Source organism: Gekko japonicus, unplaced genomic scaffold (genome assembly GCF_001447785.1).
Source record: "Gekko japonicus isolate JY-2015 unplaced genomic scaffold, Gekko_japonicus_V1.1 scaffold1994, whole genome shotgun sequence".
In the NCBI taxonomy this organism is placed as follows: domain Eukaryota; kingdom Metazoa; phylum Chordata; class Lepidosauria; order Squamata; family Gekkonidae; genus Gekko; species Gekko japonicus.
The window spans coordinates 243748-256425 of NW_015163661.1; the positions used below are offsets into that span (position 1 = coordinate 243748).

Consider the following 12678-nt stretch of genomic DNA (forward strand, 5'->3'; position numbering starts at 1 on the left):
GCAGAGCTGCCGGCTCTGAGCGATTTACAGTTACTCCTGAATTTCACATGGGACTAACAATGCTGGGGGTAAGGGAGGACAACATATATCATTAAATCACACACATTTCGTAGTTGACGGAGTTTGGTCGGCTGTAAGGTCCAGACGTGTTCCCGGCAGCATTCCTTTTTTCGGTGTCGCTTGATGTCGTTAGCATTGTCTCAGTCGCAGCGCATCACTGCCACCGTCTGGCCGAATGGCCTATTGCAGGCTTTTCTTCGACGCTGCGTAGATCTTTCTCGGCTTTCGGATCTTACGCGCAGACCATCCGATCGGCTAACACAACCCCCACCGGGGGCGGTTTAGTGTGCCCACTCTCTCTAAGGAGTGGTGCCCATTTTATCTACTCGCCAAAGCTTTTGAACCGCTGGGTGGACAGCGAGCTAGGGACACAGACTGGCAGCTCACACCAGTGCAGAGCTTGAACTGACAGCAGTCCTGTTCAGCTCAGCCGTTTAACCAGAGGATAAATCCCCTGTGCCACCGCTCCCCAGAAGAACACAAAGGTATAGATGGGAAGAGGCCAGCATTCAGGAAATCTATTAGTTTAACTTGCTGAATCAGGCGGTGGCTGAATCAACGTACCTTTCAAACAAAACAATCTGACTGTCTTGAGTTCTGCGTTCTGTACTGTAGGTCTGATTTTTGTTTTCTGTGTTCATAGGTCTGATCTAAGCACCATGGGAAAAGAACACTAAGATTTTTCATCATGATTGGAGGCCTGTTCATTTATAATCATAAAGGAGAGGTTTTAATCTCTCGAGTCTACCGAGATGACATTGGGTAAGTTGCTTTGACACCTTCCTTCTCCTGCTTTCCTTCTGCACCCTGATTCAGCTTCTCGCAATTCCTGCGCTGTCGGTGCTGCTTTAGCTGTGTGTGCATGTAGATTCCGTGTGCCGTGTTGCATCCAGGCTGTGTCCATTTTGCTATATCTTTGGGTATGAAATGGCTTAGCTCATTCCAAGCAAATATCGAGTGAGCCCAACGTCCACGAGAACAGCTCTCCTCAGATGCTGTCTTGGTTCCTGTATGCCAGGCAAATCACTTTCGATAGAAAACTTGCAGCAAAAGTGTGACCTTGAGGCCAAGAAAGTGCGCTTTGTGTGAATAAATAAATAACTTTGTTGTTTTACCCACGGGCTCCTTGATACGGCTCTTCTGTATGAGAGCTCCTTCACATCTACACATGCCTGATGCTTAGATATGAGTGCAGCCAGTAGCTTTAAATGTTATCCTGAAAAATAAGATGCCTCTCTGGAGAACAGAGGCCTATGAAAAAAAAAAACTTCCAGAGGTTTTGTGTTTCAGCCTGGTCATTTTGCACATACCAGGATAAATCAGACCCAACGGTGGTTCTGGTATGAAAGGATACCATGGCCCACACGTGGCTTGGAGAAGAGGGGGTCGCACCAAGGCAAAACGAAAATGAAGGAATAAATTATCGCAGAGAGCAGTAGAACCTTTAGTTATTGTACGAGCCCTGCGCGTTTCGCGTGCAGCTTTGTCGGGGAGAATCTTTCAGATGCTCTTTGGCTCGGCTCGCTCTGTGTAAGTGTATGTGTGGGAATGGAACCGAAAAGGATCTGAAAGGTTCCCCTGACGAAGCTGCACACGAAATGGGGGGGAGTTGTTGTACGATAATTAAAGGTTCTATTTCCCTCTGCAACAATTCGTTTCTTCCTCTTCACATGTAGCTTGACAGTATAATGAGTAATACGCAGCACTGAAGATGCGGAGGTGCATATTGTTACTTGATTCAGGGTGGTCTCTATAATCTTGTTGGCGCAAATGCGTTCTAGAAATCTGCTTGACTCTCTGTTTGGTGCCAGTTTGGTGTAGTGGTTAAGTGCACGGACTCTAAACCGGAAGAACTCCTCCACTTGCACCTGTCTGGATGACCTTGGGCAAGCCATAGCTCTGATAAGAGCTGTCCTTGAAAAAGAGCAGTTTCTGTCAAGCGCTCTCTCAGCCCCACCCACCTCACAAGGGTGTCTGTTGTGGGGAGGGGCAGGGAAAAGGAATTTGTAAGCCGCTCTGAGACACCTTTGGGTAGTGAAGGGCGGGGTATAAATCCAATCTCTTCTCTTCTTCTCATATGGCCAGAGTCTTAATTTATTTTACCTTGTTTAGAGTCTGCCTTCCTCTTTGAGGCTCAAGGTTGATTACAGAATTAGAGGACTATGCGGAAGAGGCTGGTGTATTGTCAGCAAACAAAACAACAGAACTGGATCGCGCAATTAGAGAACAGTGAAATAAACGACACACGTAGAAAAATCTGCCTAAAACAACCACAGGGAAGTTGTGTGGGTGAAAATTGCCCTTTGAACAATTACATTTTACAGAGCATGGATTCAAGTGGGTAGTGACGTTGGTCTGAAGCAGCAGAACAGAGTTCGAGTGCAGTTGCTGCTTTAAGACCAACCAAGTTTTATTCAAAGTATAAGCTTTCGTGCGCATGCACACTTCTTCAGGTACAGTAGTCATTTTACATTGTACAGAACAGTAAAAGTGGAAGCTACCTTGACCTTATTGGGCAGGATGGAAGCTACAAACAGAAAGTGCCGGGATATGTCACCCTGTTACCCTGTCAACAAACCGATGACACTCAGCTACAAAAATTACAAATAACCTTTTCCAAGGGTTTTGCATGAAGATTAGACCTCATCGGACACCACAGGGCATGCCCCACACTACGAACAACCAGAGCCTTGCAGCAACACTTCTTCTGGAAAAAAGAATTTAACCTATACCAAAGCACCTCCCTGATACCTACTTCTGTGTCCAGATATCTTAGTAGGATGGCATAGTACGCTGAATCCCAAGGGTGCTTGATAAAGCCAACAGCATAAGCACAACCCTTGCCTGCGCTCTAATGGAGGGTGCCCACTAAAGCTACCAGCGCCATCTCTGTACTTTAAGGTAAAGATTTCCCTTGCTCGAAAGCCAGTCGGATCCGACTCTAGGGTGCAGTGCTCATCTCCGTTTCCAAGCTGAAGAGCCGGCGCTGTCCAAAGACTTCTCCGTGGTCATGTGGTCAGCATGACTAGACGCCAAGGCGCACGGAATGCTGTGACCTTCCCACCGAAGCAGTACCCATTTATCTACTTGCGGTTTCTTGCTTTCGGACTGCTAGGTTGGCAGGAGCTGGGGCCAGAGATGGGAGCTCACTCCGTCACGTGGGTCTCGAACTGCTGAACTACGGACCTTTCGGTCTGCAGTTCAGCGTCTTAACCATTGAGCCACCACAGCCCCTTCTGTACTTTAGCCTGGCCTGAGACCCAATTGAAAAGGGTCTGGAGCAGGTGTGTCATCCAGGAAGACCTGGAGTTCCTTCGCCAGTCTCTCAGTTATCTTGTCCAGGTAGGGGAGATTAGAGACTGGGCAATAACTGGCCACTTCGTTCTTTTCAGGTGATTTTTTTTTTTAGGTGAAGACTTGTTGTTCATCTTCTCATAGTATTTTTTTTCCAAGTCCCCGAGAACTCGCCTGGTTTAATTTTCATCTCCATAGTCCCTCCCTGACCTAGATAGCCCAGGCTAACCCGATTTCATCACATCTCGGGAGCTAAGCTAGGCCGGCCCTGGTCAGTACTTTGCCGGGAGACCACCAAGAAGGTCCAGGGTTGCTACGCAGAGGCAGGCAATGGTTTATCTCTTGCCTTGGTAGCCCTACAGGGTCGCCGTAAGTTGGCTGCAAATTGATGGCAAGAAACAAAATGAAGGCACATTAGCGGCCTCCTGGGTCTGTTGCAGAATGATGGTTTTATTTGCTGTAGCTTTCTTAGGAGGCTTCTTGAAACGTAGGATCGGCTATCTAATAACTGCTGAGGTGTGAGGGTAATGTACCTCCATTCTGCTACCCAGGACTGTTGCTTCTCTCTCAGTTTATTTTGTCTTGGATGTCTGTTAGGCCCTGCGTCCAACAGTGGGGTTTGTGACCAAGAGGCAGCTTCTGTATTGCAGGGGCATTGCAGGACAGTATTATGACAGCCACGTGCATGTCTCTTCCTATTAGTGAGGCTATGGACCAGGCAATATTAAAGAAAGCGGCAGATATAAAGCATTCTTAAGATTGCTGTCTAGCTTTCCCATCAGTTAAAGTCAGTTGTTGTTGTTCAGTCGCACAGTCGAATCCGACTCTTTGCGACCCCATGGACCAGATCACGCCAGGCCTTCCTGTCTTCCGCCGCCCTCTGAAGTTGGCTCAATTTCATGTTCGTTGCATCGATGACACTGTCTAACCATCTCATCCTTTGCCGTCCCCGTCTTCTTTGACCTTCAATCTTTCCCAGCATCAGGGTCTTCTCCAGTGAGTGCTCCCTTCTCATTTGGTGGCCAAAGTATTTGAGCTTCAGTTTCATTATCTGGCCTTCCAGGGAACAGTCAGGGTTGATTTCTTTTAGGATTGACTGATTTGATCTCCTTGCAGTCCAAGGGACTCTCAAGAGTCTTCTCCAGCACCATAGTTCAAAAGAATCTATTCTTCGGCGCTCGGCCTTCCTTATAGTCCAACTCTCGCAGCCATACATGACTACTGGGAATACCATTGCTTTGACCGTACGGACTTTTGTTGGCAGGGTGATGTCTCTACTTTTTATCATGCTGTTTAGTCCATTGCCTTTTCTCTTGCCTGGTTATTTGGCAAGTCCAGTCTCAAGAAGCAGTATTTTGTCCACGGAATAATTAGGGCAAGAGTGAATATCTAGTACAGCTTCACGTACTCATCTATCGATTGCTGTCATGTCCTGTTTCCTGCCTGACTGTTGCAGTGAGTGGATCTTTCTTTGACCTTTAATATGCCAGGGGTTCAAAGGTCCTATTTGGCAATGGTTAAATAAACAGATTTTGAAGAGGATTAGATAGATTCTATCAATGGCTACTAGCCATCGTGGCTGAAAGGAACCTCCACATACAGAGGCAGTAATCCTCTGAATCCCAGAGCCAGGAGGCAACATCAGGGGAAGGCCTCGGCCTCTATGCCCTGCAGGGCTTTTCTCATGTTCTGATGAAGGCCTCGGCCTCTGTGCCCTATTGTTGGTCATCCAGAGGAAGTGGTTGGCCACTGAATGAGACAGGATGCTGGACTAGATGGACCACTGGTCTGAACCAGCAGGGCCCTTCTGATGTTCTTATGAAGGCCTCTGTCTCTATGCCCTGTTGTTGGCCCTCCAGAGGAACTGATTGTCCACTGTGTGAGACAGGATGCTTGACTAGATGGACCACTGGTCTGATCCAGCAGGGCCCTTCTGATGTTCTTATGAAGGCCTCTGTCTCTATGCCCTGTTGTTGGCCCTCCAGAGGAACTGATTGTCCACTGTGTGAGACAGGATGCTTGACTAGATGGACCACTGGTCTGATCCAGCAGGGCTCTTCTGATGTTCTTAATGGTTGGCCTTCATCTCATAAAAGGTATTGCCCCAAGTTAAGCTTTGGTCAGATAGAAACTGCAGTCTTAATCATAGTGCAGTGGTTGTAAAAGAATAACCATTTTGGTACCTTTTGAACTCAGTAAATGTTTGCTCCGTAGGAACCAAGAAGAAATATGTATACTTCTCTCTTGGCCAACGGTGGCTTTCAGCTGGCTTTAATGTCCTAAACCAGAACATAACTCTCTGTCCAATTGAGAGGCTTTGATCCTATGGTTGGTGTAGTGGTTAAGTGCGTGGACTCTAATCTGGGAGAACCGGGTTTGATTCCCCACTCCTCCACATGTAGCTGCTGGTGTGACCTTGGGTCAGTCACAAGTTCTCTCAGAGCTGTTCTATCAGGAGCAGTTCTCAAAAGAGCTCTCTCAGCCCCACCTACCTCACAGGGTGTCTGTTGTGAGGAGGGGAAGGGAAAGGAGTTTATAAGCCGCTCTGAGACTCCTTTGGGTAGTGAAGGGTGGGGTATAAATCCAGTCTCTTCTTTTTCTTCTTCATACCAATTGCACTTCTCTTTCGCTGTTGTGGTGCTGGTCCTCCACCTCAGAGTGTATTCCTTTAGGCACTCTGGGGCTTCTTGAAAAACATTTGTCTTTCTAGGTAAACAAAAAGGTTTTTTGGGGGTAGAGGATAAAACCTTATGTATGGTAGAAGAGAAGAAGAAAAGATTAGATTTATACCCCACCCTTCACTACCCGAAGGAGTCTCAGAGCGGCTTACACCTTTCCCTTCCCCTCCCCACAACAGACACCCGGTGAGGTAGGTGGGACTGAGAGAGCTCTTTCGAGAACTTACCTTGAGAGAACTGCTCCTAAAGAACTTGTGACTGGCCCAAGGTCATACCAACAGCTGCATGTGGAGGAGCGGGGAATCAAACCCAGATCTCCCAGATTTGAGCCCACGCCCCCCCTTTTTTAAAAAGTTTTTTATTTTATTAAACATACACAACATACAAACACAAAAAATATTAAACACAAACAGAAAATGGGAGCATCCCTTCATACTTTGAGTAAAGAATTTGTTGTCCATACATCTCAAATCATAAAACTCATTTCTACGCCATATACTATCCAAACTTTGCACAATATTTAATACTAGGAAAAAGGCCCGTTGTGGAAATAAATACAACGATCTCTAGAAAGAGGCTCTGTGTGGATGCCCCGGCCTTGGTGTCAATTTGCTGTGGCGACCTCAGCAGGGTATAATGACACTGAGTCGACCATTTTCTCCACAGGAACTGATCTCTGCTACCTAAAGAACAGTTGTAATTTTGAGTGATCTCCAGCCCTCACCTGGAGATTGGCAACAATAATTCCCCAGAAGGAATAGTTGGTTTGGAGGGTGGAGTCTATGGTTTTGTACCTGTCCGAGGTCCCACGCCTCCTGAAACCTCACCCTCTCCAGGCTCCATCCCTCACATCTCCAGGAATTTCCCACCTGGAGTTGGCAACCCTATCTCCTTCCCAGCCAATAATCAACCTACGTTTATTTCCCCCTCACTCTTCAGCTTTCCACCCCCACACACCTGCAGCCTCTCCCATGCTCTGAAGCCCTGACTGCTACGTCACATTGGCTGTCATATGGGGCCACCTCAGCAGCATATAAGGATACAGAGACCACCATTTTCTCCAGGGGAACTGATCTCTGCCATCTGGAAAGCAGTTGTAATTCTGAGTGATCTCCAGCCCTCACCTGGAGATTGGACGCATTTTACCTCAGAACAGCAAACTGTTTAGAATGTTAGAGGCAAAAGCCAATCAAGTTGCATATGCAAATGACCTCTGTGTTCCAAGGCAAAGGCCAATGAGGCTGCATATGCAGATAACCTCTGTGTTCTGACTGGCTATGGGGGGAGAGGAACAGCAAACTGTTTAGAATGTTGGAGGCGAGACTCAAGCAATGCAACCAGTGGATAGGGACAGATTCTGAGTGACACACCAGGGCGCCAACCAAATCTGGAGCGTGTGGAATGTTCTAGAGAAGTGCCACCACCATTCGGCTTTTATATATAAGGGAGATTATGTTCTGATTAAGCTCTATTTTGGTTATATCATATTTCACGCTTCTAATCACGATACCGAAATGTGAACTGCAAAAAAGCTAAAATTACATCAAAATAAACTTAAATCATAAATATAGAACTGTGCGTTATGAATCAATTTTTTGGTTACATATATGTACCTTTCTCTGGTGTAACAACCCCCCTGTAATAGTAAAATTGCACTTATACACATGGGGGTGTCACCCCCTTACTCTCTTTCCTATGAAACATTGGTCTCACACCAGAGGAAGTGTGCATCTGATAACAACCAAAGACAAGCGACAGTGGAATGAAGGCATAGGATCCACACCGTTGTTGTTCAGTCGCACAGTCGAGTCCGACTCTTTGCGAACCCATGGACCAGATCCTGCCAGTCCTTCCTGTCTTCCGCCGTCCTCTGAAGTTTGCTCAACTTCATGTTTGTTGCATCTATGACACTGTCTAACTATCTCATCCTTTGCTGTTCCCGTCGTCTTTGACCTTCAGTCTTTCCCAGCATCAGGGTCCTCTCCAGTGAGTGCTCCCTTCTCATTGGGTGGCCAAAGTATTTGAGCTTCAGTTTCATTATCTGGCCTTCCAGGGAACAGTCAGGGTTGATTTCTTTTAGGATTGACATTATGACATTATCCACACCATTATGCAGTAGTTAATCACTAAGCTCCTTATCAAACAAGAGCCCTGCATACCCTGTGAGACATCAGAGGAGCCGCAGCTGAACAGGCAGAAGCCTTTTGTCGTTTAGCGTCCGCTCAGACTTTGGCCTAGTGCATCACGTATTTGTGTGTGTGTCTTTCAAGGCCTCTGGTTAGGCGGCGAGTTGCATCACTTTCCATTGAAGCGTTACTCTACCCCCAGGTCTGCCGAAAGGTCGGAACACTGAAGAAAACACTTTTTAACTAAAGCACAATTAACCCCACTGGCCGTACGTTGCTGTTCCCCATGGCGCGTGATCCTACTTGCTAAATTTGAGAGTGTAATTCGAGAGTTACAGGTGAGGTGGGCCCTCTTGGCAGCACGGCCGCTTTCCTGGTAACCTATTAGTCAGACGTATTGCCGCCCTGCAGCAGCTGGCAGACAAGGGAAAGAAGCACTGCACATAGAAGTGAAAAGGCCAGGTTAGGGGAACTGTGCCAGGGCTCTTTTTGTAGAAAAAGCCCAGCAGGAACTCATTAGCATAATAGGCCACACCCAACAGCAGGAGCTCATTAGCCTATTGGGCCACACCCCTGACCGCACAGCTCATTAGCACATTAGGCCGCACCCCCATGTTACCAGAAGTGTGGTCATCCAGCCACACCCACCTTTTGCTCCTTATTCTGTTTACCTTGTTTGTTGTCAAAACCCAGGGCTTTTTTTGTAGCAAGCTTTGCACGTTAGGCCACACACCCCTAATGTAGCCAATCCTAATGAGTTTCCGCTGTTGGGCGTGGCCTGTTATGCTAATGAGTTCCTGCTGGGCGTGGCCAACTTAGGAGCCAGCCGGAACTCCGTTCCTGTGCGTTCCTGCCCAAAAATAGCCCTGTGTGTAACAACTAGAGATGTGAAGGCCCAGGAAAAAACCAGAAAAAATTAGGGGGGAAAACGTCCCCCCCCATTTTTTTCCTGAAGCCTTTCCCCCCCTCGAAAAATTGGGAAAAAAGAAAAGAAAACAAAATTGATTAGGGAACATTTTATTTTAACGTGATGAATAAAATGTTTTAAGACAAGGTGTTCAAATATTTTCCAAAACACCTCTAAAAAATATGTATAGTATCAGATTGACCTAATTTCTGTGCACTGAGGACAAGCAAGTCCTAGGTTACAAACTGAACTCTCCAGTGCAAGAACAAGATGCATTTCTTCCTTTAGGAGGTGCTATTGTCACAAGAAAAGAAAAAGGTTTCAGTTTTGTTTTTGCATGTGGGTGGGTATTCTGTTTGTAATAATTTTTAATATGCTAGTTGTGATAATTTCATGCCAAGTAAAAATTTCCATAGTCATATTTTATGTTCTTAAAGTAACAAAATGACTTTCAGTCTGGAAAAAACAAAAGAAGTGCTAATGTAGCATTTTTTCAATTTTCCCAAAAATTTCCATTCCCCCCCCCCCAAAAAAAATCCCCGGGTTTTTTCTCGAGTTTCAACATTTCCCGGAAATTTTACATCTCTAGTAACTACTGCTCCACTGGCCATTTCCTGCCTCGATAAGAGCACATTTCAGTTCTGCCTCAAGAATCTCGTCTGTCCTGGGGCCCGCTGTGCATGTTCAGCAAACATGTTTGTCCAGTCCTGAAAGGCTTGCGTCTGTCTACCCAGATGGCCCATTGTAAGTGTATTTTGTAGCAATATGGCAAGTAATAAGAATCTTCCATGAAGTAATGCAGTTATTGTCATTGCACTCAACGATGATCAAATACTAGAAGACGTCTTCTTGTTATAGAAGGTCCCGTTCAGATGAAGCTTTTCGAAACGAAATATTATTCCGGAGAACTTCGTCGACCAGAAATTCCATTTGGACCCTTTTACACTCTGTCAACCAGAAATTCCATTTGGACCCTTTTGCACTTCGGATATGTTGTTTATATTATAGACATCTTTAAATTGGTTCTAGTGTATCAGATTGTTCAGCGCATGCTTACAGCTTTCTGTTGTCTTTAGATGTTGATTGTCCAGTCCTGACTGACAAAAGCATTTCTGGCAAAATATGTCTCTAGGCATCAGAGCTTGCAAGTCCCACGGCTTTAACCTTCGTGGGATGAGGCTTTTGTGGCCCTCCAGAGGAGAGTTTGCAGGGGCGGCTCTCAACGACCTACCATGACTTGTGCCCGCTGGAGCTGTGATGTGCGCACAGTCCATGGTTCAGTTTTCTGGAAGGTTGCTAGTCCCCCTGGCGATGGCATGCCTAGCTTTTTGCATGGTCCGAGAACGTCAGCACAGCCTGTTCTGCTGTTGTATGCACATTTCACCATACGTGAGCTTCACATCTAGGTAACCGCTGCTGAGAATTCTCCTAAAGCAGAATTTCTGAATCACACAGAGATTTCTCGTTGGACAATGTATTCGGCCTTTTAAGTTAAAACAAAAGAGCGAATGAAATGGCTCAAAGTGTGGGCGGGGACAGCACATGCCAACAGAAATCATGCTGCTGCTGCTCATGCAATAGGAAAAATGGTGAAGCGGTCAAAATCTACAAGGCGTCTTGTGTAAAATCGGAAACACATCAGTGGTTATGATCTGCTTTAGGTGAGCCCGCCCTTTTCTCGCTCCATTACAAGTAACACCACGTACACTATGTACTGATTAGTAGAATCTACCATCATATAGCATCTGAAATTCCAACAATATAATTTTACAATAATTCGTTTTGCACTCTTGCCAAATGAGAGAACAAGATGGCGTTTTGTGCTGCTTATCAAAACAATTGCTCCTGAGCATTGGTTCCATAAGATAACTCACAAATGGGAAGAAGGCTACTGAAACATGCAGAAAACCTGGACGCATGTTGGTCGTTTATAGCATCTTCATTGTAATTGGACTACACTGAGAGACAGTTTGGTGTAGTGGTTAAGTGTGCAGACTCTAATCTGGGAGAACTGGGTTTGATTCCCCCACTCCTCCACTTGCACCTGGCTGGATGATCTTGGGCAAGCCATAGTTCTGTCAGAGCTGTTCTCTCACGAGCAGTTCTCTCAGAGCTCTCTCAGCCCCACCTACCTCACAGGGTGCCTGTTGTGGGGAGGGGAAGGGAAAGGAGTTTGTAAGCCACTCTGTGTGCAGGGTGGGGTATAAATCCGATCTTCTCTTCTGTCCACGGTTAAATATTGGGAGCAACTAAAAAAAAAACCCCAAAAACCTTTTTGACTACTTTTACAAGCTTTGAACTAGGTGTTAGCCATTTATTGTTCCTTCCTTGTGAAACTTTATATTTGTGAAAAATTGGAGACTTGCACCTTTGAATTATTGTAAAATTATATTGTTGGAATTTCATATACGATAGTAAATTGTAATGATCAGTAAGCAGTAAATATTGTACATGGAGTTACTTTGTTACTTGTAATCTTGCCACACCATGTGTTCCCAGTTTTGCCTGTTCTCGCTTCATCACACTGTTGCTTAAAGCACTCTTAACGGCGAAGAACTAGCGGACAGACTCTCTGTCTCAAGTGGAGCTTGTGGCTTTCACAGAACGGCAGTCTAATATGTAAATGTTAGCTTAGAATTATTGCCATCAACTTGCCATGTTCTGAAAGCTTCCTCAGCTCACTAAACTGCCTACATGTAGTGATATCATTAAGTCAGGCTTTTATCCCATAGGTTAAGGATATTAGGGTAAAGGTAAAGGTTCCCCTTGCTCGAAAGCCAGTCGAATCCGACTCTAGGGATGCGGTGCTCATCTCCGTTTCCAAGCCCAAGAGCCAGCACTGTCCGAAGACGTTTCCGTGGTCATGTGACCGACATGACTAGACACCGAGGCGCACGGAACGCTGTTACCTTCCCACCGAAGCGGTACCTATTTATCTACTTGCAATTTCTTGCTTTTCGAACTGAGAGCCAGTTTGGTGCAGTGATTAAGTGTGTGGACTCTAATCTGGGAGAACCGGGTTTGATTCCCCACTCCTCCACTTGCACCTGCTGATGTGACCTTGGGTCAATCACAAGCTCTGGCACAGCTGTCCTTGAAAAAGAGCAGTTTCTGTCAGAGCTCTCTCAGCCCCACCCACCTCACAGGGTGTCTGTTGTGGGGAGGGGAAGGGAGAGGAGTTTGTAAACCGCTCTGAGACTCCAAGTGAAGGGCGGGGTATAAATCCAATCTCTTCTTCTCTTCTTCTGCTAGGCTGGCAGGAGCTGGGACCAGAGACGGGAGCTCAATCCGTCACTCGGCACTCGGGTCCCGAATTGCAGAACTACAGACCTTCCGGTCTGCAGTTCAGCGTCTTATTAATGAACAGTAAAAGCTTTAACTGGAATCCACGGTGAATAGGGGTTACCAGTTAACTGAATATGCCAGCGAACAAAGCTTTTACTTGGCGGCGGAGTAGTCCTGCAGGTCCTGCCCGCTTTGCGTGGCTGCTGGAGTGGTCAGTGGTACTGATGAGGAGATGGTAGAGTGGGTCCCGGGCATGGCCGCTGGCTGGGCAGAGCAGGCTGTGCGTCCCTGCAGGCCGGTTAACTGAGTCTTTGGGTTCACAAAGCTT

At 46.3% G+C, this 12678-nt stretch overlaps 1 protein-coding gene across 2 annotated transcripts in view; it reads left to right on the forward strand.

Moving 5' to 3' along the window:
• The first annotated feature begins 707 nt into the window (after positions 1–707).
• AP2M1 (adaptor related protein complex 2 mu 1 subunit) overlaps positions 708–12678 on the forward strand; it is a 48986-nt gene continuing 37015 nt past the window's right edge. For both annotated transcript variants that reach the window (XM_015407726.1, XM_015407727.1), the window contains exon 1: positions 708–822. In XM_015407726.1, coding sequence (XP_015263212.1) covers positions 749–822 — 74 coding nt within the window. In that variant the 5' untranslated portion in view covers positions 708–748. The remainder of the gene's footprint in view (positions 823–12678) is intronic.